At 40.0% G+C, this 25,119-nt stretch overlaps 1 protein-coding gene across 3 annotated transcripts in view; it reads left to right on the top strand.

The window, feature by feature from the left end:
* The window catches only part of POU6F2 (POU class 6 homeobox 2), a 320,035-nt gene extending 295,255 nt beyond the window's left edge, over positions 1 to 24,780 (top strand). For 2 of the 3 annotated variants that reach the window (XM_052796135.1, XM_052796145.1), the window contains exons 8-10: positions 11,215 to 11,383; positions 20,516 to 20,684; positions 24,013 to 24,780. In XM_052796135.1, coding sequence (XP_052652095.1) covers positions 11,215 to 11,383; positions 20,516 to 20,684; positions 24,013 to 24,517 — 843 coding nt within the window. In that variant the 3' untranslated portion in view covers positions 24,518 to 24,780. The remainder of the gene's footprint in view (positions 1 to 11,214; positions 11,384 to 20,515; positions 20,685 to 24,012) is intronic. The other variant, XM_052796153.1, reaches the window with a different exon arrangement.
* The last annotated feature ends 339 nt before the right edge of the window (positions 24,781 to 25,119 follow it).

Below are 25,119 nucleotides of genomic sequence, written 5' to 3'. Positions count from 1 at the left end.
GCAAATGGATCTCTAAGGTGAATTTTTTGTTTGTTTTGAAAATGTTTCACATTCAAGTGGTTACATACTCTTTTCTCCATCCATATCTAGCAGAGGCATTTTCCAAAGCACTTGTCATTTATCTAACTCTATTTTCTTTAATGGGAGCAGTCTTACACTACTGGCAAGTGCTTTTGCAATTGTTGCATGGATGTGGTTTCAAAGCAGATTGGATGGGAAGGTGGGCTCTGTGTTCCCCAGCACGGGAAAGCCTGACAATGGAATAAGAAACTTAGCAGTTTACATGTGGTTACCTGGGGGTGTGTGGGGTGGGGTGTTTCTTTTTAGTCAGTCCCCTGAAGAGATTAGATCTTTCACTCCTTTATGGGGGAAGTTCTCAAAAAGCATAGCAATCCTGAGATCCCGTTTGAAACTCATGAAATTTAGAAGTAAAGAGGAGGACAGAGGTCCTGTATTATTCCCTGAGACCTTCTCACCTACAGAGCAACACACCTTCTGAGTCCTGCAGCAAAGCAACCTCATCCAGGCAACGTCTAGTATCAGTGGGCAGTGAGGGGACGGAGGTGTGACCCTTATCTGCACAGCTAGCGGCGCTGGGCTCACACAAAGGGACAAACTGCTGCTGAAGGCTGCAGCTTGCTGAATGAGCAGGGGTTCAAGGTAGAAAGTCATTGTTTGGCCCTATCGTGCTGTATTATACTGGTTCACCCAACCTGTGTGCTCCTGTGCAACTACCAGCTGGCAGAGACTGTCACTCAGCAGAGCTCTGGTTGTGTCCAATAGCCATAGATGGGCCCCCTATTATGCTGGTATGCCCAGTCGTGCTGTGTAGGTAGAAAACATTATTTTGCCCAGATCAGTTTTGCAGGGTCTAACCTGTGACTCTCATACAGAGTCCTGAGGTCCCAGGGGTTGCAGGAAGGGCCACCAAATAACACAGAGCCTCCTTACCTACACCTGTTGGAGCCTGATCAAGGCAGTATTTTGGATTGGGGGCAGAAAAAAAGTAGTGCAATGAAATATATGAAAAAATAGTACACATTATCATTTTTATAGGAATCACAGAAAATTATTTCTATGTATTTGTGCTCCCTCTACTGGTTCCTCTGCTTTTACTGAAGGAAGTCAGAGGAAATTTTGCCATTGATTTCAGTAGGAGCAGAAAAGAGGTATGAGAGCCAGATTCCTCATAGGAATAATGCTGATGGACAGCCAAAACCAATTGAGCTAGTTCTATAAAAACTGCCCTATAATTTGAAAAGTAAATAGAATTGCACAAAGTATAAGGAGATCCTGAATTTATCTTATTGCCTGGGTAAAGACTTAGCCAAACTGTGGTGTTTGGCTAATGATAGCATATTTAGTCATAAGTTTAAAACCTTGTTTTCAGAAGAACTGAGTGCTCAAATTCAGAGGGCTCAGCAGGAATTCAAATTATTTTTGCAAATGGTGTCACATGGCATTTGGTGTCTTGTAACTTGATGAAAGAAGCTTCAGAAGCAGGAAAGAAGAGTACAAGACAAGTTTGAGAAAAGTTTTGAGAATGTCACGGAGAAAAAAAAGAGGAAATAAATAATGTAGTAAAATGTTCCAGTTGTAGATGATCCTAGTTTAACTCTCAACTTCTCAATTCCTTGGAAACTAAGTACTGCTGGAGAAAGAGAGGTGATTGCAAGTGATAATAGTAAGCTGCTGCTTGTTAGCTGAGTCACAATAATTGAACCCGTGTAGCCTGTTTCAGTTGCTAAGTAATGCATCCTAGTGCTTACTTTTTGCCTGAAGACTTAAATGCCTCAGATACTGGTTTTAGTGAGCTTTACTTAGGTAGACTACATACGTTATTTATTCATACAACCTTTTCAAACTTGACAGACTAAAACCTCAATGTCTTCTCATGGAAATGAGTTCATAGATTACTTACCTGTAGTGTGAAGCAGTGCTTCTTTTTCTGTGTTGTAAATAGGTTGCTTTTCAATGTACACAAGCAATTCCATTGTAATCCTATTCCTCTTGGTTTTAAGAATAAATAGCTCTTTCTGATTTATGTTCTTTAAACTACCCACAGTAGGGATTGTTCCTCTTTAAATTACACAGAGTAGTTAAAGCTTCAGTGTTTTCACTGTTTTGCAAGATTCTGCTAATCTAAGCAGCATGATCTATGCACACACTGAGAATTCTCCTAGAAATTGCAACGGCTTTCTAAAGCAGGCAGCTGTTTGCACTCCTGTTGTAGTCTGTGTCCTTTTCATCTCTGTTCATAAACAAGTTTTTCCTTGCCTTTAGTAATATTTACTGTCCATCTCCCAACCATTTCAATTTCCACACTAATCTCTTCAAGATTTTGTGATCAGAACTGAATGCCATGATAATGGTGAGGATGCATTACTGTTTTACATAATAACATTATAATATTTTCAGCATCATTTTCTGTCTTTCTTTATCTCAATACAGTCTAACATCCTGCTTTTTTCTAACTATCTCTGCTCATTGAGCAGGTTTTCAATAAGCAGCTGTATCCACCATGATACATCTTTGCTTCCCTGATTGTTACCATGTGAGTCACTAAAATGGTTCCTTTTAATGTGAGTCTCTTTGCACCTATCTACTCTGTATTTCATCTGTCATAATGCTTCCTCAGCATGTTGTAAACAGGATCTGTAAGTTGTTCATGGTATTCTGTACTAACTTAAGAAATTCACGTGTTCCTCCTGCTGATTCAACTTCACCATTGTTCACCGTCTTTTCTTGCTGCTTGTTAAAACCATTCAAAAAATTGGTATAAATCCTTCGATCTCTACTTGTAGTCTCCTTTCTTGAAAAAGGACGATTTATTCCCTAATTTTATGTTTCTTGCTTTTTTAAGCTGTTTATATCTCATAATAGAAGAGTACCTTGTAACCTTAACTTCCACACTTCCTCCGTGCTCTCAGGAGGGATTTTGTCAAAATCCAGGTTGTATGGATAAATGCACATTTTTGTAACAATGTGTTAGCATTGTTATTTGCTATCAGATTTGAAAACCTTGGTTTAAAGTGTTCTTTCATATCCTTAACAACATATGTAAACACCAACAAACTGACAGAAGAACTTGAACCATGAATTGGAGTCTTACAAAATTTAGGAAAGGATTCACCTTGCTTAACTTAGTCATAGAGCAGTTAGGTATCTGCTAGTTAACTAGATTTCCTGTAGAGACAGAGAGACATAGACAAGGAGACGTATGCATGTCCAATGGGCAACTCAAGCTGTCAAAATAGAATAATTTTTACAGAGGTTGAATCTCTAATAGGTATCTTAAGGTATCTGTTGTCTCCATTGACATGAGAGGGGGCTAGGGTAGCTATTTTAGGATAGACAATTAACTCTTAGATGAGTGAAATTAGGTAAGAAGAATCCAGCTGCCAGTGATCACTGGGGTTCAAAACACATTCTTGTTTATGAATTCCTTAAACATCTTTCCTAATAAATAATTGGTGTTTTCATAACTATTTGCTTGCCCAAACAGAAGCAACTTCTACACATTCTGTTGTTCTCCAGTGTACCTCATAAAGTGGGTTCCCTTCTTGCTGTTGTCTGGCTCTTTCCTCCTACATACTAGATTCATTAAATCAGGCCTGTAGTCCCAGTTGTCCTCAGTCTTGTTTTATCTACACTGCCTGCCAGAACTTTTCATATTTCATTGTTTCTTATAGCACTACCAGCTTTGGGCTTCTGCCAACTCTGACACAATAAAACAAGGTACTAGGCAGTATTTTCTTACGTAGTCAGCTCCCCATCTTCATTGTCATTGGCTATCATGCTTCAGATTAACTGTTGAAAAGACATAGATGATAGCTCTCAGATGGGTCTGTGGTCATTCTTGTACCTCTGCTTTCCAAATTTCATGCCAGACATCTTCCTTCTGCAGTCTCAACCTACCACATACACCCTACCATCTCATTATCACAACTCCATGCAATCCCTTGTTACACTCTTCCATTAAAATCTAACCAGCTCTCAATCATTTTTTCTCTGCAATGCTCTTATAGCTTTGATGCCTTCTTGTTGTATGAGAAACGCACTCTTCTTTCTCTGTGTTTGAATATAGCCACTAAACTGTGTTGTCTCAATCCAACTTTGTTTTTCTTTTGCTTTTTATGTGACTTTCAGTGATGAGGGTGACAATTTTTCTCACTTCTTTCTCTTTCCTTTTACCATCAGCATTGCATAACTCCATTCCATCCATGGATAAAATTACTAGATTTTTGAAAGTCAAGACTATTTACTAGTACAAGGGACTACATCAGATTTTCCATGCCACAGCATGAACACTTGACTTGGAACTTACATCTCTTCCTGACCAGTTTTCTTTGTGACATCCGCACTTGTAGGAATAGGATATCTCAAAAAAGTCAATATAACTGCACCACACCATTGGGAATAGGAAGATACCACTACACTACCTGTGTCATTCTGAGGAACTGAAGCATATAGAGAATAAAGTACTGTTCACTGTAGGAACATTACTGTTACCTTTGAATTATGCTTTTACCTACATATTTAAGTCTGTTAAATGTAATTTTGACATTATATCATTCCTGATAGGGGGCAGAAAGGTGACTGATGCACCTGATTTGCATATAAAATTATATCTTCTACAGAAGCCTGGCTGTGTCCTCAACTTCATTTAGTGAGTGAAGAGACCTTCAGTTACAGTGTATACTTTGAATGTAGTTCTGATCCCACAGAAAGGCTTTGAAAGAACTTCAGCAGATGCTGTCAAAGTCCTACCCCCAGTTACATCCACAGCACACCAGCATTTCTTTGCTGTGGTCTTCATTTTGAGCTGAGCATGTGCACAGCCTCTGTGAACCCAAAGAGCTTTTTTGTGCTAGTTTCCAAATGTACTTATTCTGTCAGTCTGTATAGAGGTCCTTTATATTATATATACTATACTATATTATACTATACTGAGAGAGAAGATAATTATTAAGTATCAAATAGCTTTCATATTCAGATTCATATATTCACTTACTTGAATTTAGTTGAGTAAGCTAAATTAGGGTGATGGGTGCAGTATTTGGGAAACATTCTGGCAGAGTTGACTGTGAAAGTGGTTTGGGATGAAGCGTGTGGATATGCGTAATAACTTATTCTCTCCATTTGCTAGGAGATTTAAGAAAACATTTTTGAAGCCCATGCCTGCTTATGCAGTATCAGTAGGTTTGAAGACAGACTTCCTCTGCCATGGTGCTGTCAAATCATTCAGTGGCCACAGCACACCACCGCTCTTTCTCAAAAACAAATGTATGGCACATTTTAGGAAATGTACATGGAGCAGAGAACTCCATTTACAGGAAAAATGGAAGCGTGAAACACTTAAACTACTACTTCTGCAAGGCATTATTGGGGCATTTCAAAGTGTTTGGGAATGTCTTTTTATATCAAGGTATTTATTTTTCAGCACCTTCCATGGACTTTAGTCTTTACTAGAGCTAATGTCCATATTTCCCAGGAAGAACTAGCTGACATCAGAAAAAATGGAAAATCTTTATTTGTATCATAAAGTGGATTGTTTAAAATGTGTTTCTTGCTCTTTGTACCACTCCTCTTAGTTTCATCTCTTCTGCCTTTTTTGTTATACTTGTCTTTTTCACCTCTGTCTTCTCTAATTTGTTGTGTTTCCTCATCTCTCAGATTTCCTTTTCACTAAATCATAGAAAAATAGGACTGGAAAGGACCTGAAGAGTTCATGCAGTCCTTCCCCTCCCCCTAGGCAGGATCAACTGTCCCTATATCATTCTTGACAGATGTTTGTCTAACCTGTTCTTAAAAACCTTCAGTGATGGAGGTTCCCTGACATCCCTAGGCAACCTAGGTCACTCTCCTTAGCATTAGAAAGGTCTTCCTGATGCCTGACCCTAGCCTCCCTTACTGCAATTTAAACCCATTACATTCTTTTCCCTTCCATTAGGGCCATATTTTGTCCTTGCTGTTTGTCCAGACTCTCTGTAACACCAGTAGCAGTTCTGTTGTGATACGAGGCAATATTCTCTCAAAAGCTTGTTCTTTATTCCCACTTAGTTTCTTTCTCTTTCCTTATCTTACGCAAAATACCTTGTTACTCTGTCACTATCATGTAACTTTCTGGATGCAGGGAGCATCATCCCTGATCTCATAAGATGACCTTAATACAGGACTCCAGTCAGCCATCCCACGTGTAGGAATATCCTACATACATAATTTAAGAACAAAGTTTAGTCTTAGAGACCTAATTCATTCTTTGCCTCTGCAATTACCAATCAATACTACCTTCACGGTTGAAAGCTGCATGTAAAACTGATGTAAAGAAATAAGAATTAGGCTGTCGTGTTTTAATGCCAGCCAGCAACTAAGCATCACGCAGCCACTTGCTCACTCCCCCCCGGTGGGATGAGGGAGAGAACTGGAAGAGTAAAAGTGAGAAAACTCGTGGGTTGAGATAAAGACAGTTTAATAGGTAAAGCAAAAGCTGCGCATGCAAGCAAAGCAAAACAAGGAATTCATTCACCACTTCCCATCGGCAGGCAGGTGTTCAGCCATCTCCAGGAAAGCAGGGCTCCATCACGTGTGACAGTTAGTTGGGAAGACAAACGCCATCACCCCGAACGTCCCCCCCCTTCCTTCTTCTTCCCCCACTTTTTTATTGCTGAGCATGACATCATACAGTCTGGAATATCCCTGTGGTCAGTTGGGGTCAGCTGTCCTGGCTGTGTTCCCTCCCAACTTCTTGTGCCCCCTCAGCCTACTCGCTGGTGGGGTGGGGCAAGGAGCAGAAAAGGCCTTGATGCTGTGTAAGCACTGCTCAGCAGTAACAAAAACATCCCTGTGTTATCAACAGTGTCCCATACCAGCTACTATGAAGAAAATTGACTCTATCCCAGCCAAAACCAGCACACGGGCCCCTTGCATTTTTGAGTTTATTCTTATAAAGTATTATGCTGCACTTTATGCTTCTTATATTCATCTTATTCCTCTAGCTGTAGTGTGCATACATGTCTTCCTGCCAGATACTGATCAGTGTTGCATACAGTCATCATTCTCAGCATGCCTGCTATATCCACCTACACAGAATGGCACTTACAGCAACTGCTTCTGTAATTTCTGTGCCTCCTTCTGTCTTTGGATGGAAAATGCACAACAGTCATAAATATAATTCATATCATATGTACGTGTCCAAAATTGGGAAAAGTCAGCTATTGCAAGATCGAATTGATTCTGTCATCTAGAATCTAATTCATAATCTAATCGTCGCCTCTCCTTAAGGCTATTTCTGGAGTGGAAATTATAGTGGATGAAAAGAGAAAGAGTATTTTAATGCAATTTCATGACATAGATAACTATCATTGTTCTTTAAGCAGGACATTTACAGCTTAACCGTCATGTCTGTAAAACAGGGGGGGGTGCTGGAAATTATGTAGGGAGTTAAAGATGGAATCCTCCCTCAGTCCCTGGTCAGGCCTTAAGGTGACTCTTCAGCCTCTTCAACCCCATTGCTCCATTTTCTCTCACAAGCAGTGAGTTAAAAACCATCAATCTGTAAATATCCCTTATATATTGTTGTTACACCTAAGGTCACTGTGCATCCAGACTTCACTAGCCATATCCCTTTTTGCCCAGCTAAATTCTGAGAATTTCTTACATTTGTCCAAAGATTTCTGGATGTCTGACAAGAAAACCGTCAAGCTTCTGGGTATCCCAGTTATTTAAAAAATACATTTGCAAATGAATTATGCAATACATGTGCAGAGAATCAAACATTTCCTAGACTTAGCCAGCATACTGTGCATGTGCTGTGTAGTGGCTGTGTGCACACTTTGCATGCACAACTGGAGAATGCAGAATGCCCTCTCTTTCTGGTGCTTCCTGGAAGCTTCACATTTATTGTGTACATGCTCAGGAGTTGAACAGTTTGGGAACTATATGTGTAGCATGGCTGGAAAAACTTGGATTTTCCATCTGTGTCTTACATGATCATGTGTTTCTCCCTGAGAAATACTGATGGGAAATAGCATAGAATCATAAAAAATTAAGGCTGGAAGGTCAAGGTTCAAGAGATCATCCAGTCCACTCTCTTGTTCTCAGGTGGATTAGCTATTCCAGTATTTGTCTAACTTGCTCCTAAGCACTCTTACAGGAACTCCACAGGTTCCCCCAGCAATTTATGCCAGTGCTTCACTGCCACATTAGACAGCTTTTCCCAGCATCTCATTTGAATCTTCCAGGTTGTTGCGCCTCATTCTCTCCACTATAAAATGTAAGACAGGCTCATTCTCTCCTCTTTTCATTAGCTCTACCTACATTTGAGGCAGGCACCATATCCCACTTAGTCTTCCCTTCTTGAGATTAAACATGACCAGTTCGTTCCAGGTGTCTTCATAAGCCTCAGGTAACTCCCAGGCCTTCAGCCACTCTAATTATTCTCCTCTAGTTGTCCACATTTTTTCTGAAGTGTGGCATCTAGCTGTGGACATGGTGCCCCCCTGCAGACATCTTTCCAGTGCAGACATCACTCCTGCTCATGCAGCTTGGTATAGGAGTTGCCTTCTCTTCACTTCTGCAACATGCCAGGACTGCTGGTGGCATGTTCAAACTGACGGAATCATTTTGAACCCTAATCCTGTCTTACCGCCTACCAAAAGTCCCTCCCAGCATGTCATCGGCATGTAAATTTAGTAAGCATGTTCTCTTCTCCATCATCCAGGTTGTTAAGGAAATACTGAGTAGTGCAGAACGAGGACAGACTTCTGTGAAGCACCATATATGCACACTTCCATTTCCACAGATAGATATCTATCCTCTCGGGTTTGTTTTCTGACTACTTTTGCATTCATTCTGCAGCAATTTCATCTAAACTATGTTTCCCTAGGTTATAAAGAATGTCACACGAGGGAGTGTCGAGAGACTTGTAAAGTCAAACCACCTACTGCTTTTTCCCTGTCCGCAAGGCCAATTACCCTGTCTTAGAGGGAGATCAGATTGGTTTGACACAGTTTGTTCCTAACAATCCATGTTGTTTGTTGCTACCTTGTTTTCTTGCGGGTGCTTACAAATTGTTTTATTATTTTCTTCAGTACTTTTCCACGGGTTGAAGTTTAGTTGACTGGACTATAATTTTGCAGATCTTCTTTTTAAAGATAGCTACTACATTTGCTCCTCCATCCTCACAGATAAGTACTAACATCTTTAAGATTGTTCCGGATAGTGTGCAAGCATCTAACTTATCTAAATACAGTACATTTCTTGCCTCACCTAGGCTGAAATCTTTAGTTTTGCCAGAGATTCCCTCAGACAACAGACCCAGAGCCCAAATGCATGCCTGTTTCTGAAAGCTGCAGTCTGGAGTGATTTGGGCGTAATGGATGGGCAGTCCATTTCTGCGGCATTCAGAGGAGGCCAGCCCTTCTAGTGGACTGCTTCCCTAGGAGAAGATGTTGTGAAAGTAGATGTTCTGGGCTGGGAGCTATCTGTAGATAAAATCCAGCCCTTAGTGAAATTTTTTTAAAGATGCCCAGTGCTTGCATGGGTCTGAAATCTGGAACCCTTTCAGTCAGCTTCTTAACTATTTTCCCTTTGTCTAAGTGTCAGGTTTCTTTTTTAAAATGTGCTTGATCCAAAAAACCTTCTTGAGATAATAAAATGTTTTTGTTTCTTGATCCCTAGGGAAGTCAGCATAGTCTAAAACTGGTCAGATAAATAATTTTCATTACTATTAGAGGGTAACTCAAAGTTTCTTGCTTAATTTTGTGTTATATCATTCCATGTGGGAGGTAGAAAAAGGAGTTGTAATTTTCTCCGTCCTTAAACAGACCCATAACAGGAATAATGTCATTAAAATTGTTCATATGTATTCCACAAAAAAGTGTCATCTTGAACGTGATCAGATACCTTTATCTACCGTGCCATACGATTTGTTGTCTACTTTGCATCAGTCATTTCTATGTGTTCTGGGAGCATATTATATATAATTTGAGTATTACTAATGAATCCAGCTCCTTTTCTGAAGTCATTTGTTCAGCTAAATATCAAAAGAGAAAAACTCATACTCCTTAGAATTCAAGAAATAGGTTTAAATTACTGACTTCAAGCAAGGCCAAATAGGCCTTTATCTTCCCTCTTTCTGAGAATGCAGATAACAGCTGTCACTTAAAAGTGAAGCCTTTTAGTATATTTTTGCAATCTTTTTTGATCAATATCAAGAATCAACATAAAATAAAGGTATAAGTAGCAGTCACCTGAGTGTATCAGGACTGTATTACTAGGCTCTGAAAGAGCTGTACTGGACTACTAGAAACCAGCTCAAAACCATAAAGTCCATTGTGTACCTTCGTTCTGTAGAGAGACTGCCCTTTGAATTTGCTGGGAGTTTTATGTAAAAATCAGTACCAGAGAATGTTCCTAGTTTTCAGTCCCACATGAAAGCTTATTGTAGGCAGAAGGGATTAATGGTTCTTTCCTTTCCTCCAGTGAACAACGGAAAACTACGCTGTTGTAAAATTTGTTAAAAAAAATTTGCAAAGCCAGATTCATGTATCACAGTGTATCATTTGCATCTACCATACTCGCTAGACTTTTTAGGTGTGTCTTACTTGACACAGTCCTGATGTGAATGGGGCTCAGAAGTTTCACTCCGTGTTTTAGGCAAGGACAATTTATCGATTGAGAAATAAGATTTCAACATTTTGGTTTGTTTGCTAGATCTAATGTCATAAAAAAAATTATTCCTTTCTGTAGGAAAGGGATTTTCGCCCAGTTTATCTTCTCTTCCTCATTCCCACTCTTCTTGGCCCTGGTCCTGCAGTATGAAAGGACCTCTCTGAAACAATGCTGATTTATATAAGAATCCACGTAGGGAATAAAACTCTGACTTAATGAGTCAGAAAACAGGTAAGGACATGTATTTATTAAATCAGAATGCTGCTGTGAATGTCATAGGTCTCTTATCACCCATTTCAAACAAGTATTTAGCTTCTCATTAGATTAAGTATCTGGTTAAACTGAGAAAAAATGGAAAGTTAGAATTCAAAAGAGCTCAGATTGCTCCTGCTGTAACACTCTGTCACCTGAACCAAGTCCATAGTATTTAATGCTCCTATGGGATTTGTTCCCCAGAAGTAGATGGGTGAGGTGGTGCATTGAAAATTTCCTGTTACTGCTTCATTTTCTAAATACCTATTTTTACATTTTAACATATAGCTCCATCAGCCCTCCCAGACGCAAGTGGGACAAGCAGCCTCACAATCCAATCTCCTGCATTTGGCTCACAGTCAAGCATCTATGTCTCAAAGCCCAGTGCGTCAGGCTTCCTCTTCTTCCTCCTCATCCTCCTCCTCTTCAGCTTTGAGTGTTGGCCAGTTAGTCAGCAGTAAGTATTGCTCCCTGGCTCTCTTTAATTCTCCCCTCTGTTTGTCCTCCTCACTGCTGAGTTTCCTGATCTGCTTTCCCTCCTTTTTTTTTTTCTTATGGTAGATTGTATATTGCTAAGTAGAGTGACTCTTACCAGTGAGAACTGCTAAGTGCTGTCATGGATGGCACTTAAGGTAAACATGCCTTGAGAAATGGTAATCAATGCTAAAAATGGTCAGAAAAATGGTAGCAGCTGTTAATTGACTTATGAGGGCAATTCTTATAACTGAAATGTAGTTTATGTTCTTTGGAAATGAGAAGTTTTTTGAATCAGTGAATATAATGAATTATATTGCTCAGAATTTGGTGGGCAGATAGATCCTCCTACTTCTGGTTAGGCTGCTTGTTCATTACTGTTTGTTTGCTTAGTTAGTAGCAAACCATTTTGCAAACCCTAGCACTACACAAACCTAGAGCAAGAGACCTTTCTTGCCAGGAAAAGCTTGCACAATTTAAACAAGAAAGAACTGTAATGTGGGAGAGGAGAGAGAAGCACGCTGCTGTGAAATAACTGAGTTTCAGTGCTAGGATTATAACGGCTCACCTCCTGAACAGCCCTTTCTTCCAGACCACATAGTTCAGAGTCTTTGCTATTACCTTATCAGCATTAACTTTGGTCTTTACATAGCAAAAACAACAAGCTAAAAGTGTACATAAGAAGCATTAACAGTTTTTGCACAACTGCAAAAATCTGAGTGTATTGGATGACCTTGTTCAAAGATACTCTATGTACATATTTCAAGTAAACAAACACTGTAGCTCACGCTGTATTGGTAATGTAAAATATATGACTGATACAAGCTTATGAAGGGCTTGGAGAAACTGTCATGCAAGGGAAGATGTGAAAAAATCTTGGTTAGATTATTTCAGAGATTGTTTACATGGGGAAATTACTAGCAGAGCTATAGTGGTAAAATTATGCTGGTATAAATCCCAGTGTGAATACTTTTATTCTGGAATAAAAATATCTGCATTGGTAGCTGTAAGTACATAAAATATATAGATACAGATATAATTATAGTAACATAAATATACTGCTATTGCTCAGTCAGTAAATTTTTATATGTAGACAAGCTTGTAGGAAGGAGACAAATAAGAGGCTTCACGTTAAAAATACATAGAGTTACCCCTTGTCTATGTGGGAAAATTGAGTAAAATAGCTAGTGCAGAATAAGTTACTTTTCAATGGCTAGTCCAGAATAGCCTCCCCTGTGGACATTCTTATAAAAAAATATTCTAGAATAACTATTGAGGGGTAGGTACTCTACCCCACAATAGTTATTCCAGTCAATTTCCCCATGTGGATAAGTGCACTACACGATAAAAGCAACATGGAAGAAGCCCTTTTAAGTTTACAGGATAAATCCATCAAAAGTTAGGAGGTGCTAGAAAAATAGTTGGCTGTTCAACTGTATGCAAGTCCTCTTAGAACATGTGTTTTATGATAATGATATACCTTGTGATTAAAATCACGCAATCATGATTTTTTTTCTCATCCTTCTTTTAGTGTATTTCCAATGGAATTGTTCTAGGGATGCATCAGAATTACTAATGCAACAGGTGGGCTGTTGTCCCAGGGTTTGTTCCCTACCTGATACTGGTCCCTACCTAAACTGTTCCCCAGTTTGCATAACATTTGATGTAGGGAGCTGTAGAAGGGTGAAGGATGGTCTTGCTTCAGGCAGTAGAGGGCTGAGGAGCTGAAGCTTTCTGTCTGCCATGTAATTCCAGTGCAATGGCAGGCAAGTCACTTAAAACAGATTTTTCACAAGTGGTCCTTCAATATCCAGCTTGAGACTCTGGACTTTAATTTACAGAAGAACCTGGTACTCACAGTTACAATTTTAAGTGCACTTTCACTGTGGAACTGTATAAAGAACCATTTAAAGACACAGTCTAAAAAATCATCTCCTACTTGACCTAGACTGGGTACCCCAAAATGCTTTGTCCCTTAATATCTGTCCACTTCTCTGTGAATGAGAAGGGGAAGACCCTCATCTTGTAGAGACACAAGAAAATAAATTAAGATTTAAAAAACAGAAGAGCTCAAGAGGAAATGTCTTTGGCGAAGAGCTTTAATAGAGGTCTGGGGCCACACACTGAACAAGTAAGGCGGCAATACATCAATCAGTTCATCCATAATGAAGCACAATTCGTCCTGTGCACTGGACAAAGCAGGGGTCAGGGGAAAAAGAACTGGTAATCCAGGGCTCAAGGACTGTGCTACACTGCATTGTGGGCTCCTATAACTCCAGCATTTTGTAGCTTCTGAGTGTTTATTTGTGCAACTCTAAGGATGTTCTTCTAGCTTCATTTTTTGCTGGGATAAATTTCAAGGTTGTTACAAAAGCAGAATAGTAATGTAAGTCAGTCATATGGTGAGATAATGCTTATATTCATAGTTGGAAATATGAGATCTTCTGTCAGCTGAACGGATGGAAAAGCTGATAGGCTGTGTTATCATCTTGTTGGTCCTGCTCTAAAAGGAGTAAGACACATGCTGTGCTCATGGATTTGGCTGAGAGCAGAGGAGTATGAGGCACAGGAATATCAATTTGGGGAAGAGGGGGAGATACTCTAATGAACATAGACTTTCTATTTGTTCCTCTCAGGCTTGACTCCTTCCACCACTTGTCTTGTTCCAGTCCACTACTTCCTCATGCTGTTCTCCACACAATCTGCACTCCCTTCGCCTCCATGCTTTTGTTCCTCTTACCTTCTCCCTGCAGTCCTTTCCCCGCAGTCCATCATTCCTCAAGTCTTCTTCCCGTTTTGGTCCCCCTTCAGCTCCCAGTCAGTCTCTGTCCCCAGACCACATCTGTGTCCCTTTTACCAGCCTTTTTATTAGGTAGTTTCTGTCCTCCTCTACCTTGTTTTACCACCAGTGCCACCTCTTTTTCCCTGTTTTCTTTCCTCTACCGCAGTGATTACTACTCTCTGCACAGGCCCTCTCTCCCTCCACTCCAAACTCAAATCCCTGCTCCTTAGTAGTCTTCAGGGTTTCTTCCCTTTTGATCATTTCTTTTTCTTGAGACTCAAGATTAATTTTTGCCTGCTCTGCATCCAAATCATGCAGATGCCACTCTCACCCTCCCTAGAAGCCATCAGAGGATTGTGGAAAATGATCACCAAGAAGAGAGGCAAGTCAGTCTCTCTGTTTTTATTGCTGTCCTGGCCCAAAGCAGGCCAGAGCCACAACCACAGGAAGGGGGCTTCTTTTCTGTCTACTTCAGCCTTAGGCTCAAGCACCCTCAGTACAGAGAAAATCCTAACAAAAACTCCACACAGAGGTCTAGCAAATCTCTACTGAGTAGGTATGAGCTTTGGAGGCTCACCTGCTTGGACTCGTTGGAGACAGATGTTTGCTTGGGATGGCAAGAAGCCCATTACTGACATAACAACTATCTCCCTGACACCTATCAAGGCCATGCTTCAAGTTGTAGAGAAACTGAAACTTCGTAAAGAAAAGAGGTTATTACATTTTTTTTAAACCTAGGCAGAACAACATGTTTTATCAGCCTCATTCTCAGAAGCAGTTGACCTGAAATTTGAATTATAATGGCAAATGCCAGGCAAACTTAGCCATAGTCAATACCCTACCTGAGATAATAAATGGCCCAGAGAAGATAGTTGGGGTGCTTCACCCTTGCTCAAAAAAGAAGAAAGGTCCATTAAATCAAGTGGGGAACTGAGAGTAAAGAAAATACTTTTCATACAATCAGAACGAGGAAGGTGGTGTTCTTGGGAATTAATTCACTGGGACCCAGATCATAAGACCATTCCAAAGGAAGGGGCTATTGATAGGGATCTCCTGTAAAAAAGCATGACAATTACACATGAATAAGAAGTTCTGGAATTGTTTTAAATTTACGTTTCCAGCTTCATCCAGTCCCTAGCTATTCAAGACCAACAGACTGAGTAGTGTGAGGGGCAGATCAACTCATTTCTGCCATTTACGTAGCGTTATCACACAGACAGAACAGTCATCTCGATGATCCTTAATGGCTGTCCAGCATATTCATGAGAGCATGTAGCCAACCACAAACTGGAGCTAACACTGCACACATAAGCCTGCTTGAGCTGGCTCATAAGTGACATTGTTCCAGGGCACAAGAGAGCTACCTGCTGGTTTCTAGTAATGTGGAAAAAGCCTACAAGAAACATGAAAAGGATCCTTTACAGCTTTTCATTGTCATTGATAATACCATCTTTTTAGACAAATAGTCTTAATTGATCTTCACTAATTTGAAAATTGTTTCATGTAACTAAAACCCCATTTGCATACAACTGTGACTGCACACAGGGAAATAAATAGAAAGTCATCCCTGTTTTGCTCCTTTGCAGAATCCATTCAGCTTCTGGGTGCAGATCCCTGAAGGGCAGGAGCACCGCTTTGTCAAGCCCATGGCCATAATTGAACAAAGCCTTCTTAGCGTCCCAGCTCCCACACTGGCTAGCAGAGCTTTGTATAACAGGCCTACAATTGAAATATAGCGTCTGCTGAAGTCCATTCAAAGTCTTTTAGTGGGATGAGGCCTGCGATGGGTCAGTGGTTCCGAAAGAAATCCATAGGCATGAGGGCAGCAAGAAACAACTTGTGGCCTCCTGAACATCTCTTTGATTGCTTTACCGCTCCTGAGGCAGGAACATTGTTGTTTCCTTTTCCTCATTCATTCCAAAGCTGCAGTCCAGTCCTCCAGGAGACGCCCTAGAGTCAAGTACCTTGGTAGAGATTTACCATATTCCTGAAATTGTTGCTAAATATAGTAAAGTTCATGTAAAACTAGGCATATTCAGCTACCTTATTCTGTTAATCAAATTGCTTAGAGCAACATAACCTCAGTAAATAATTATTTGGGGCAAGGTTCTGCATACTTACTGTAAAGAAAGTAAGTCTCTTTACAAGAGGCCACTTCACATCAGTGAAATTACTACAGTACTATGAGAAAGGGATCAGAATCTAGAATCAGAATAAGAATAAAATAACTTTAGTGTTCCTTGTTACTTGTTTTTATTCCTTTTACTTTTCATTCTAGTCATATTTTCTTTATGATTTTACATTTTTTCTTTAACATGTTTCCTAATTTTAAAAAAAGTGCATTTTCTTCCCTTTTTTTTAAATTTCCCTTTATTTTTATTTCCTGTCCTCCCCGCCCCCCCGGTTGTTGTGTTCTTCATAGCTTCTCCTTTTTATCTCATCCTCACCCCTTCATCCCTCACCAGCAACAAGTGCTAGTTATTTTAAAGACAAAAAATTATGGTTGTTTCCAAAGAAAGGACATTTAAAAAGAAGCTCTGCCTAAGCAAGGACTGCAAGATTCATCTCTACTCTTCCTGTCCCTTCTGTATGATTTCTTCATATCATCTCATCCTCTCTCTATTCTCTTCTGTTGTCTTTGTTTTCTCTTCATCAATTCTACATCATTATTCTTCCTTTTTTCCATTTCATTTTCCTCTTCTCAGATGCATGCCTCTGCTCATTTCTTTAACTTTTTCACCATATGTTCTCTTTGTGGAAATCACTGGTTTCCCCGCATGCTCTGAGACTTGTGTCTCCATGAAGTTTCTTTCTTACTTCCAAATTCATTTTACTGTCATCTGTTACCATAAAATTAAAATGCCTCCCACAAACAAATTATTCTTCTTTCTTTCCCCTGAGCTCCAGTCCATTAACAATGTTTTGTCCCGCCTTTCTTATCCAATTTACTTTCCATTGGACTTCCTGTGCCAGCTATTTCTCCTCCTGTCTAACTGGGGAAATCATCCCCTGTAATCCCTCCCATGGTAGAACTCTGTGTAACAGAAATTTGCTTTCTCCTTCAGGGTGCACTGAGTTGTCTGTAGCAACTCTTTCCTCTAACTATTAAAATCATAGCATATTTGCACTCACCAACAAACTCATACGGGATTTTTACAAGAATTCAAAAGTGGGAGTAGTATTCCCTTCAGTAGGAAAAAAAGGGGTTTTGATGCAGAAGGAGAGCCTGTATTTTATTCCTTCCACTCTGCTTGTCCAACTTCACCATCCACCAGGACATCTGGGGGAATTTTAGCTGGCTTCCTTTTTGTTGGGGAATATGTACACATATCGCCTAAAATAGTCCCAGACACCTCTCTCACCTTTCTCTAGCACCCAGTAGCTTCATAGACACAACAGCCATTTTTTTTATCAAGCCATAAGGTACACTGGGAGTCTTTAAGTGCTGTTACTGTAGATCCCAACCACTCAATGAGATTGGTATTTTTTATTTTCCTGTTGGCACTGTGCTGCCTTCACTAGGATGTCCACTTAATTTAAAAAGCAGCAGTTTATTTACAGTCTTCAATAAGCCACACTTCCTAAAACGTGAAGTGCACTATATACTTAACTGTTCAGAGAGCTCAGAACTTATTAAAACAAAGTCCATTATCTGTTTGTATATGTTTATGTATGCCTATGTATTAGTCCACAGAGTCCAAGATTATGTATTGATGGCATTTTAAAGGCAATAGAGTAAAACAGACCAGTGCTGTTATATGATGATGTCAGTAGAGTGGTCTTCATAGTACTATTTGAATTTTATGGAGCTGACAGAAATCAAGGGACTACTATGGATTTCAAAGGGCTTTGAATCACACCTGAAGTAGAAGTGGTTCTGATTTGATACACACGCTATTTTCCCTAGAGTTCAGGGATACAAGGCTTCAGTGTTCTGGTCCACCTCCGTTAGTACTTTCCTCCTCCCGAAGACCCTATGTAAGAATGAATCCTCTTTCTCAACAGATACTCTGCTATATATTACCATCTATTCCCATATTCCTGAAGTGCATCACAGGCTTTTTTCTCATCTCAAGGAGAGCTCAGCCTAATTGTTCCCTCATCCAAGCCCCCGAGCAGGAAAGGACTTTCCATGATATTATCTGTTGCAACAGCGCCATACCAGAAGGATCCAGCAGAACTTGGCAGAATTTCTCTATAATCATGTGCGAGCAAATAACCCCTTAGCTTTCTTACCTCCCTTTTTATTCCTAACAGGAGTGGGGAAGATTTACAGGTGTCAGTTGCCATAGTGTTTGCTACTGAAAGTTCTTTGGGAACACCTGAATTGTCTTTTGTCACATCCCTAATAGCCTTAGTCAGAGGCCTTAAAGTGAAGGAAGGAAAGACTTGAGGAAGGTCACCATCTTAGTGCATTTTACTCAAGGGAATCTTTGAGGCCATTATCATTTATGATATTTTGTACATTTATCAGTTGCTCTTCAGAGACCCAAAGGGCAGATAAGCATCCAGCTCCATTCTGTGTCTCTGAAAATCAGAACTGTTATGCTAGATAGACTGTGTTTGGGGTAAGTAGGAAAACTTCACACCTCTAAAGGCAATTACTTTACAAACCTGAGTGGCCCCTGTCATAGGACCGACTACTTAAAAGCAAATAATATGCACCCTAGCTTTATACTGAATGAGTGCATGGATGTGTGCACAGGTGAGCTCAAGCACAGCACTGACAACAGGAGGGATGATTCTGAGTGTGGAGCATTGTCAAAACAAGGTTCAGCCTATGTGCATCTTTACCTGTATGCATAGTTCATGTGGTCCCTGGCTGCATACATGAGTATTTTTAAAATACTATTGCTATGTGTGCTTCTTACACTCAAGCTATGAATCAATATAGGCTAAATTTATATAGCAGAAAAACCTCTTCCCTCTGTCTATTATTGGACTAAAAGATTTTTTATAGGACATTTCCATCATAAGGGAATTTTACATCGGGTTTATAAACCCCTGAAAATAAAAGCTTTGTTACTTTAATACTGACAAGCCCTTAGCTACAGCAGTACTAGCAGGAGCCACTCTCATTTAGGGTTCAGAATAGTAATGTAGTCTAGCACCGTCCTTGGACAACTGCTTGCATTTACAGAAATTGATGGGTTATTGTGCTGCAAACTTTTCACCTAAGAAGTCTGAGGAATGAGGTGAAGAACAATAGAGATGCCTCGCTGGGAGAATGGCTTCACTACATGCAGGATTGCACAACACTTTGAAATCTTCCACCATCCTAGTCCCATGCTGTCTCCGACTTGGCAAACGCTTTCATTTAGCCAGGGATCAGTAGCTTGGGGGGAAAAAAAGTTCCATTCTCCAGCTGTTGTGTCATTTCCCCTGATAAGTCCTAAATTGACCGAGTTATCCAGCACCAAAGGAGCTTTCCTGTGGCAGACATGCTTTATTATGTGCCCTTTCAGGGACAAAGGCTTCTGTGTCAGTAAACTGCTATGGAGAGAAAGGACAGATTTATTCTCACAGCATCATAAGCATTATCTTCTGAGGGGCTAATGTAAAAGTAAAAAATTGTGCAGCATTACCATCCAAAACCTAATGGCTGATGTTGCAGCTCCATGATTATCAACCTGATGGGAGGCAGAATGAAAAGCTTGAAAGGCTGCTTCTCAGAAGGGCATATTTTAAAAGATGATTTTTAAATTAAGGAGTTTTTAAAGGCAGTGTTTTCTTTGGGCTTGTTCGTTTGCTGTGTTATTTTGGATGTTTAGCTGGGAGTTTGGGTTGGGTATTGTGGAAAAGGAAAGGAAGTTTTGTGAATCTCCTTATTTATCATTAATTTTAGATAAAGCAGAAAGTCTTGATTTCAAATTAAAAACCCAACCAGTTTGTGCGTATAGTTAGCTCTCCCCGCAGACTGCAGAGAAATATATTAACACCAGCCTTCCTTCTGTATGTGGTAAGAAGGGGAAATAGGGAACATGACTTGTCAGCCTGGGAAAGATTTTGCAAGGCACAAATGGTGGTGGGGAGCCCAGGCATCACCTCACTCTGAGGTGAGTTGGCCATTTTCAGGAGTTCAGCAACAAAGTATGTCTCTGAAAATCTTTCACCAGCACCTGGAAACACTGCAACCTAGTTAGCATTTTAGCAATCTGAACATGCTTTGTTACACGCCTGCCAAGGCAAGCCTGTTCCTGTTTGGGGAAGAAGAGAAAGGGCTAAGTATTAAAAAAAATGAACATGAATGTCTTGACAATGAAAGCTGGTGTAAGCCTAGCCCACTCATACGTGACGCGAAGAACTGACCTGATTAAAAAAATATTTCAACAGATCCTCAAACAGCCACTGGAGAGGTGGATGGGGTGAATCTGGAAGAAATCCGAGAATTTGCCAAAGCTTTTAAAATCCGGCGCCTGTCCCTTGGCCTGACACAGACTCAAGTTGGCCAAGCCCTAAGCGCCACCGAAGGCCCAGCCTATAGCCAGTCTGCCATCTGCAGGTAACAAGTCACATCATAAACTCTCTTCTCTCCTCTCTGTTCTTAATAATTATTCAGCCTATTGCGAGGAGCATGCTTGTGTTTGAGTCTCATGTCTTTAGAATGTATTATTTAATCTGGGACTTAAATTAGCCGATAATGTTGGTATCTGGCAGATAAAATGTTTTTATTGTCTACCCCTAAAATAACTTTAGTCTTTTTTTTTCCTCCTCCTTTTTTAAACAAGCGAGAAACAATGTTCCTGGCATTGAGACTTAATTCAGTAGATGAGCTGGAGACCCTGCTGATGCTGGATAAGCACCAGCTGACCCTCTTCATACTGTGCCATTTTCTACAGATAGGGTTACTGAACAAGTATTTCATGGCTGCATCCCTGCTAAGTTAAAACCTGTATTACTGTGGTTAGCACTTCACATATAGGATGTTAATGATGATTTACCTAGGCAACACAGAAGGGAAAAAATTATCCTTCCTGCTATCTTGCAAACCAGCAGCTATTCATCTTTTATCACCCAAATGTTTCCTAAAAAACCAGACAACCCATGTATGCAAAGCAGAAGCAGAAATCGGCCCTAATCATAAGAAATGATAATACAGTCTTGACAGAGTGAAAAAGTAGTTAGAAGCAAACACTGTATATGCATGTATGTGTGTTACAGTAATCCCATGTTTATGCATGAGGTAACAAACACACTTAGGTAACAGCTTTTTCCTCTTGGGCAATGCCTTATAGTCCTTCTCCATCAGTGAAAGCCAAGAAACCAACTCTAAGCTCATTTAAGTGGATTTTGTTCTTGGTGATCCATGAAATGCTCTGTCTTTTTATCTGCTCTTTATACTTTTAATGTATTCCCCATAGAACGGAAGTGTACTTTTCCTGCAGTTTAAGACTAAGGTTATAAATAACATCAGTATGGGGTAGTGAGCTTGCAGCTCACATTTTGCTCAATGATTTTCCATAAAACCCATTGATTGTTGTTAAATACAAAAAGCTCCATAGGATCCTCTCACTTCTATGGTCTCCCCTACTGTTTCTTCTTATAAGATACCTCTCTGTAGAAAATAACCTTTATTCAGTCTATACAAGGATACTACTGCTGGGAAATTTGTTTCAAGACTTGTATATCGTTATACGAAACAACATGTACTGCAGTATCAACACTAACAAGCAATGCCAATGCTATGAATACTATTGCTCCCTGTTGCTAAGGATTAATTTTATTATTTTTTTTCTTCCCTGTGGTCAATTGGTAAAGAATGCCTGAAACAGGTGGAGTTTTTAGCAATTGCCAATTTGTTGTAGTCTTAAGTTGCTGTTTAACATACTATACTTTAAAGTGATAAATTGCAGTTTCCTTTGCTTTTGTCTTGTTTGCTGTCTTCTCCTTTCCTCCATCTACCTCACACCTGAGAAAACCACTGGGGATGGTTGAATTTTACTGAGAAAGGGTTCCCCACTAGCCGATTATCATGAAAACCCCAATAAAGATGAAGGTGGAGCACAGGCATGGCTAACAAAAGCCCAGAATGTGGAGACTTTTTACAGAGGGCTCCTTAGAGGGGCAAATTGCTCAGAACATGAGGACTTGGTGCAGAAGCTGGTCCCAAATACTTGCAAGGTTATAGGGTTTTTTATTTCCTTTGACCGCCCTCGAGGGATATTACTTTGGGGTGTAGTAACCTGCTATGACTGTGCATTTCTTGTTAAGCACCAAGACAAGCTGCTTCAGTGGCAGTATGCTGTTCCTCAGAAATAGTAGGTTTAACTTTTCTTTTAATGGTAACAAAGGAGTTTCAGCACAAACTCCAGGGTAATGGAAGGGACAGTAAGGTAAGCAAGTTGAATGACCAACTTGGAGACAGAAGTAGAGTCTCCTGGTGGCTTGTGCAGGTCATATCAGCAATATACCACCTTGCTGATATGTTCTGTGTGCAAATAACAGCATTTACTTACCCTGAGACAATGCGTTCTAAAACATACACTTCAGCCTGAAATATCACTGGACACCCAAGGAAGGCCACCTTGCAGTCAATACCACACTAGGATCCCAGGCACCAGTTACAAATTCTTTGGAGCATTATTATCTGAAATTATTTCTTGTCTTATTCTTTGTTTGTGAGAAATGCTTTGTTTCTTGCTGGAATATTTTCTGCAGCTGCCACGTGCTGAATAAAGACACTAAAAATTGCCAACTCCAGTCACCGAGTTGCTTCACACAAAAGCATTGATTCGGTCAGTCTCATCTCCAGAGCACATCATGATTAGTGGCAGCGGCGGTGCTTCAGCACCGGGCGGGCTGGGGAGTGCAGCAGCGCTGCGCACTTAATTGTTGCCTTTCCACAACGTTAAATACTGCAGTATGCGGGGTGGACATAGGCGAAGTGGGGAAAAATGAATGGGTGGCATCAGAGGACTTGGGTTAAGACTTTTTTAATGTGTAGCAAGAGAGGATGAACTCGGTAAATGAAAGAAACAAGTACTTATAAGACTTGAAATGTGAATGCAGCTCTTCTGCTTGTTTTTGAAGGGATTAAAGCTTTGTGTGGCTGCTTTTCCAGATGTTTTATAATACTTGCAAAATCTGGTTTGGCAAAAGAATTTTGATGGCAAAATGATATATAGAAGACCTCATTTACAGGAAATGATATCATTCTGGTACAGTTTGCAGAAATCCCACAATAAACCCAGCTTGGTGCCACAGCATATTAGTAGACTATTATGCTGGGTTTCATCTGGAAAACATGAGTCTTTCTTTGCACATTGTGGGGGCAGTCAAGATAATTGCAAAGTGTCCAGCTGTTTCAGCTGAACACCACCGTAGCTATGGGAATCTTTTTCCAACCCAGAAAAGGGATATAGCGTTAACTTGCAAACAGTGAAAATTGCTGAAAAATGAAAGGAGAGGAAACCTGATATTCAGAGGCTAGTAACTGCCATTGGCTTGTATTATTAAAGCTGTGGTGTTTGGACAACATGGGATGGGAGGGGAAACAAAAGGACTAATCACAAAGACGAGATGATAAAGAGCAATTGCTTTTGATGTCATTTCCTGTAATTAGACTTAGCCTTAAGGATTTTGAAGATCGTCAGAAATACAAAAACGTGACTCATAACCTGTATTATTTAGTGTACTTTTAGAATTTTGTTGTAGTGCTCGTTTTGTGTTAGCTTAAATATCTAGCTATATATATATTTATAGATATACCTATCTGATAGTTTTCATAATCCATTGTAAATTATCTCTGCCAGTCAATTAGTCAGGCAGGCAGGAAGTCCCACCCTGGCAGAGCATCAGTGTAAGACTCTTCTTTCTCAATTTTCCCTCAGACACACCATCCTGAGAAGCCACTTTTTCCTACCACAGGAAGCCCAAGAGAACACTATAGCTAGCAGTCTGACAGCCAAACTGAACCCTGGCCTTTTGTATCCTGCCAGGTTTGAAAAGCTGGACATCACCCCTAAAAGTGCCCAGAAGATAAAGCCGGTGCTTGAGCGGTGGATGGCTGAGGCTGAGGCCCGCCATCGAGCAGGTATGCAGAACCTTACCGAGTTTATTGGAAGCGAACCATCTAAAAAGCGCAAGAGGCGTACCTCATTCACGCCACAAGCCCTTGAAATCTTGAATGCCCACTTTGAGAAGAACACGCACCCCTCTGGGCAAGAAATGACAGAGATTGCAGAGAAACTGAACTATGACCGGGAAGTAGTTAGAGTTTGGTTCTGCAATAAGAGGCAAGCACTGAAGAACACAATTAAACGTTTGAAACAACACGAGCCTGCGACGGCAGTTCCTATGGAGCCCTTAACAGACTCTCTGGAAGAAAACTCCTAAAAACAAAACAAAACAAAACCACACACAAAAAAACCCGCACCAACAGAAACGTAACCATTTGAACTCTGTGAAAATACCTGTTCATCACCCTTGTAAGTAAAAGACTGAGAAAACTACAAGAAGGACAGAACAGTTTATAAATGTCCGTGGGTTTTCCTATTTAAAAAACAAAACAAAAAAATACACAACACTTAGTGTGTGTGTGTGTCGTAGAATTAGTTCCCCAAAAAAAGAAAAAGCCAGTTTTTTAAAATGGACTTAAAGTAAACCAAATAACTGCTTACTTTTTTTCTGTATATTATGAAAATGTGAACACATTTTAAGGAAAAACAAAACAAAACAAAACAAAACAAAAACAGAAAAAAAAGAAAAAAACCACTTTTATCTGTTTAAAAGAGAATACAAGCCTGCCACCTGGAGGAGTGATTGTAGCCTTTCAGGTATCAAGTGCTGATTCACTATGAAAACTATTAACCAAAGTCAGAAACATGGCATTGCAAACTAGATTGTTAGTCTACTCTTTTATGAGTGTAAAATTGTGTTACAAATTTTTACATTTGTATTTTGCAAAGAGGAAAACAACAGGATTAATTTCTCTCATC

The sequence above is a fragment of the Harpia harpyja genome, chromosome 1, assembly GCF_026419915.1.
Source record: "Harpia harpyja isolate bHarHar1 chromosome 1, bHarHar1 primary haplotype, whole genome shotgun sequence".
NCBI lineage: Eukaryota > Metazoa > Chordata > Aves > Accipitriformes > Accipitridae > Harpia > Harpia harpyja.
This window is presented reverse-complemented; position numbering and strand designations above follow the sequence as displayed.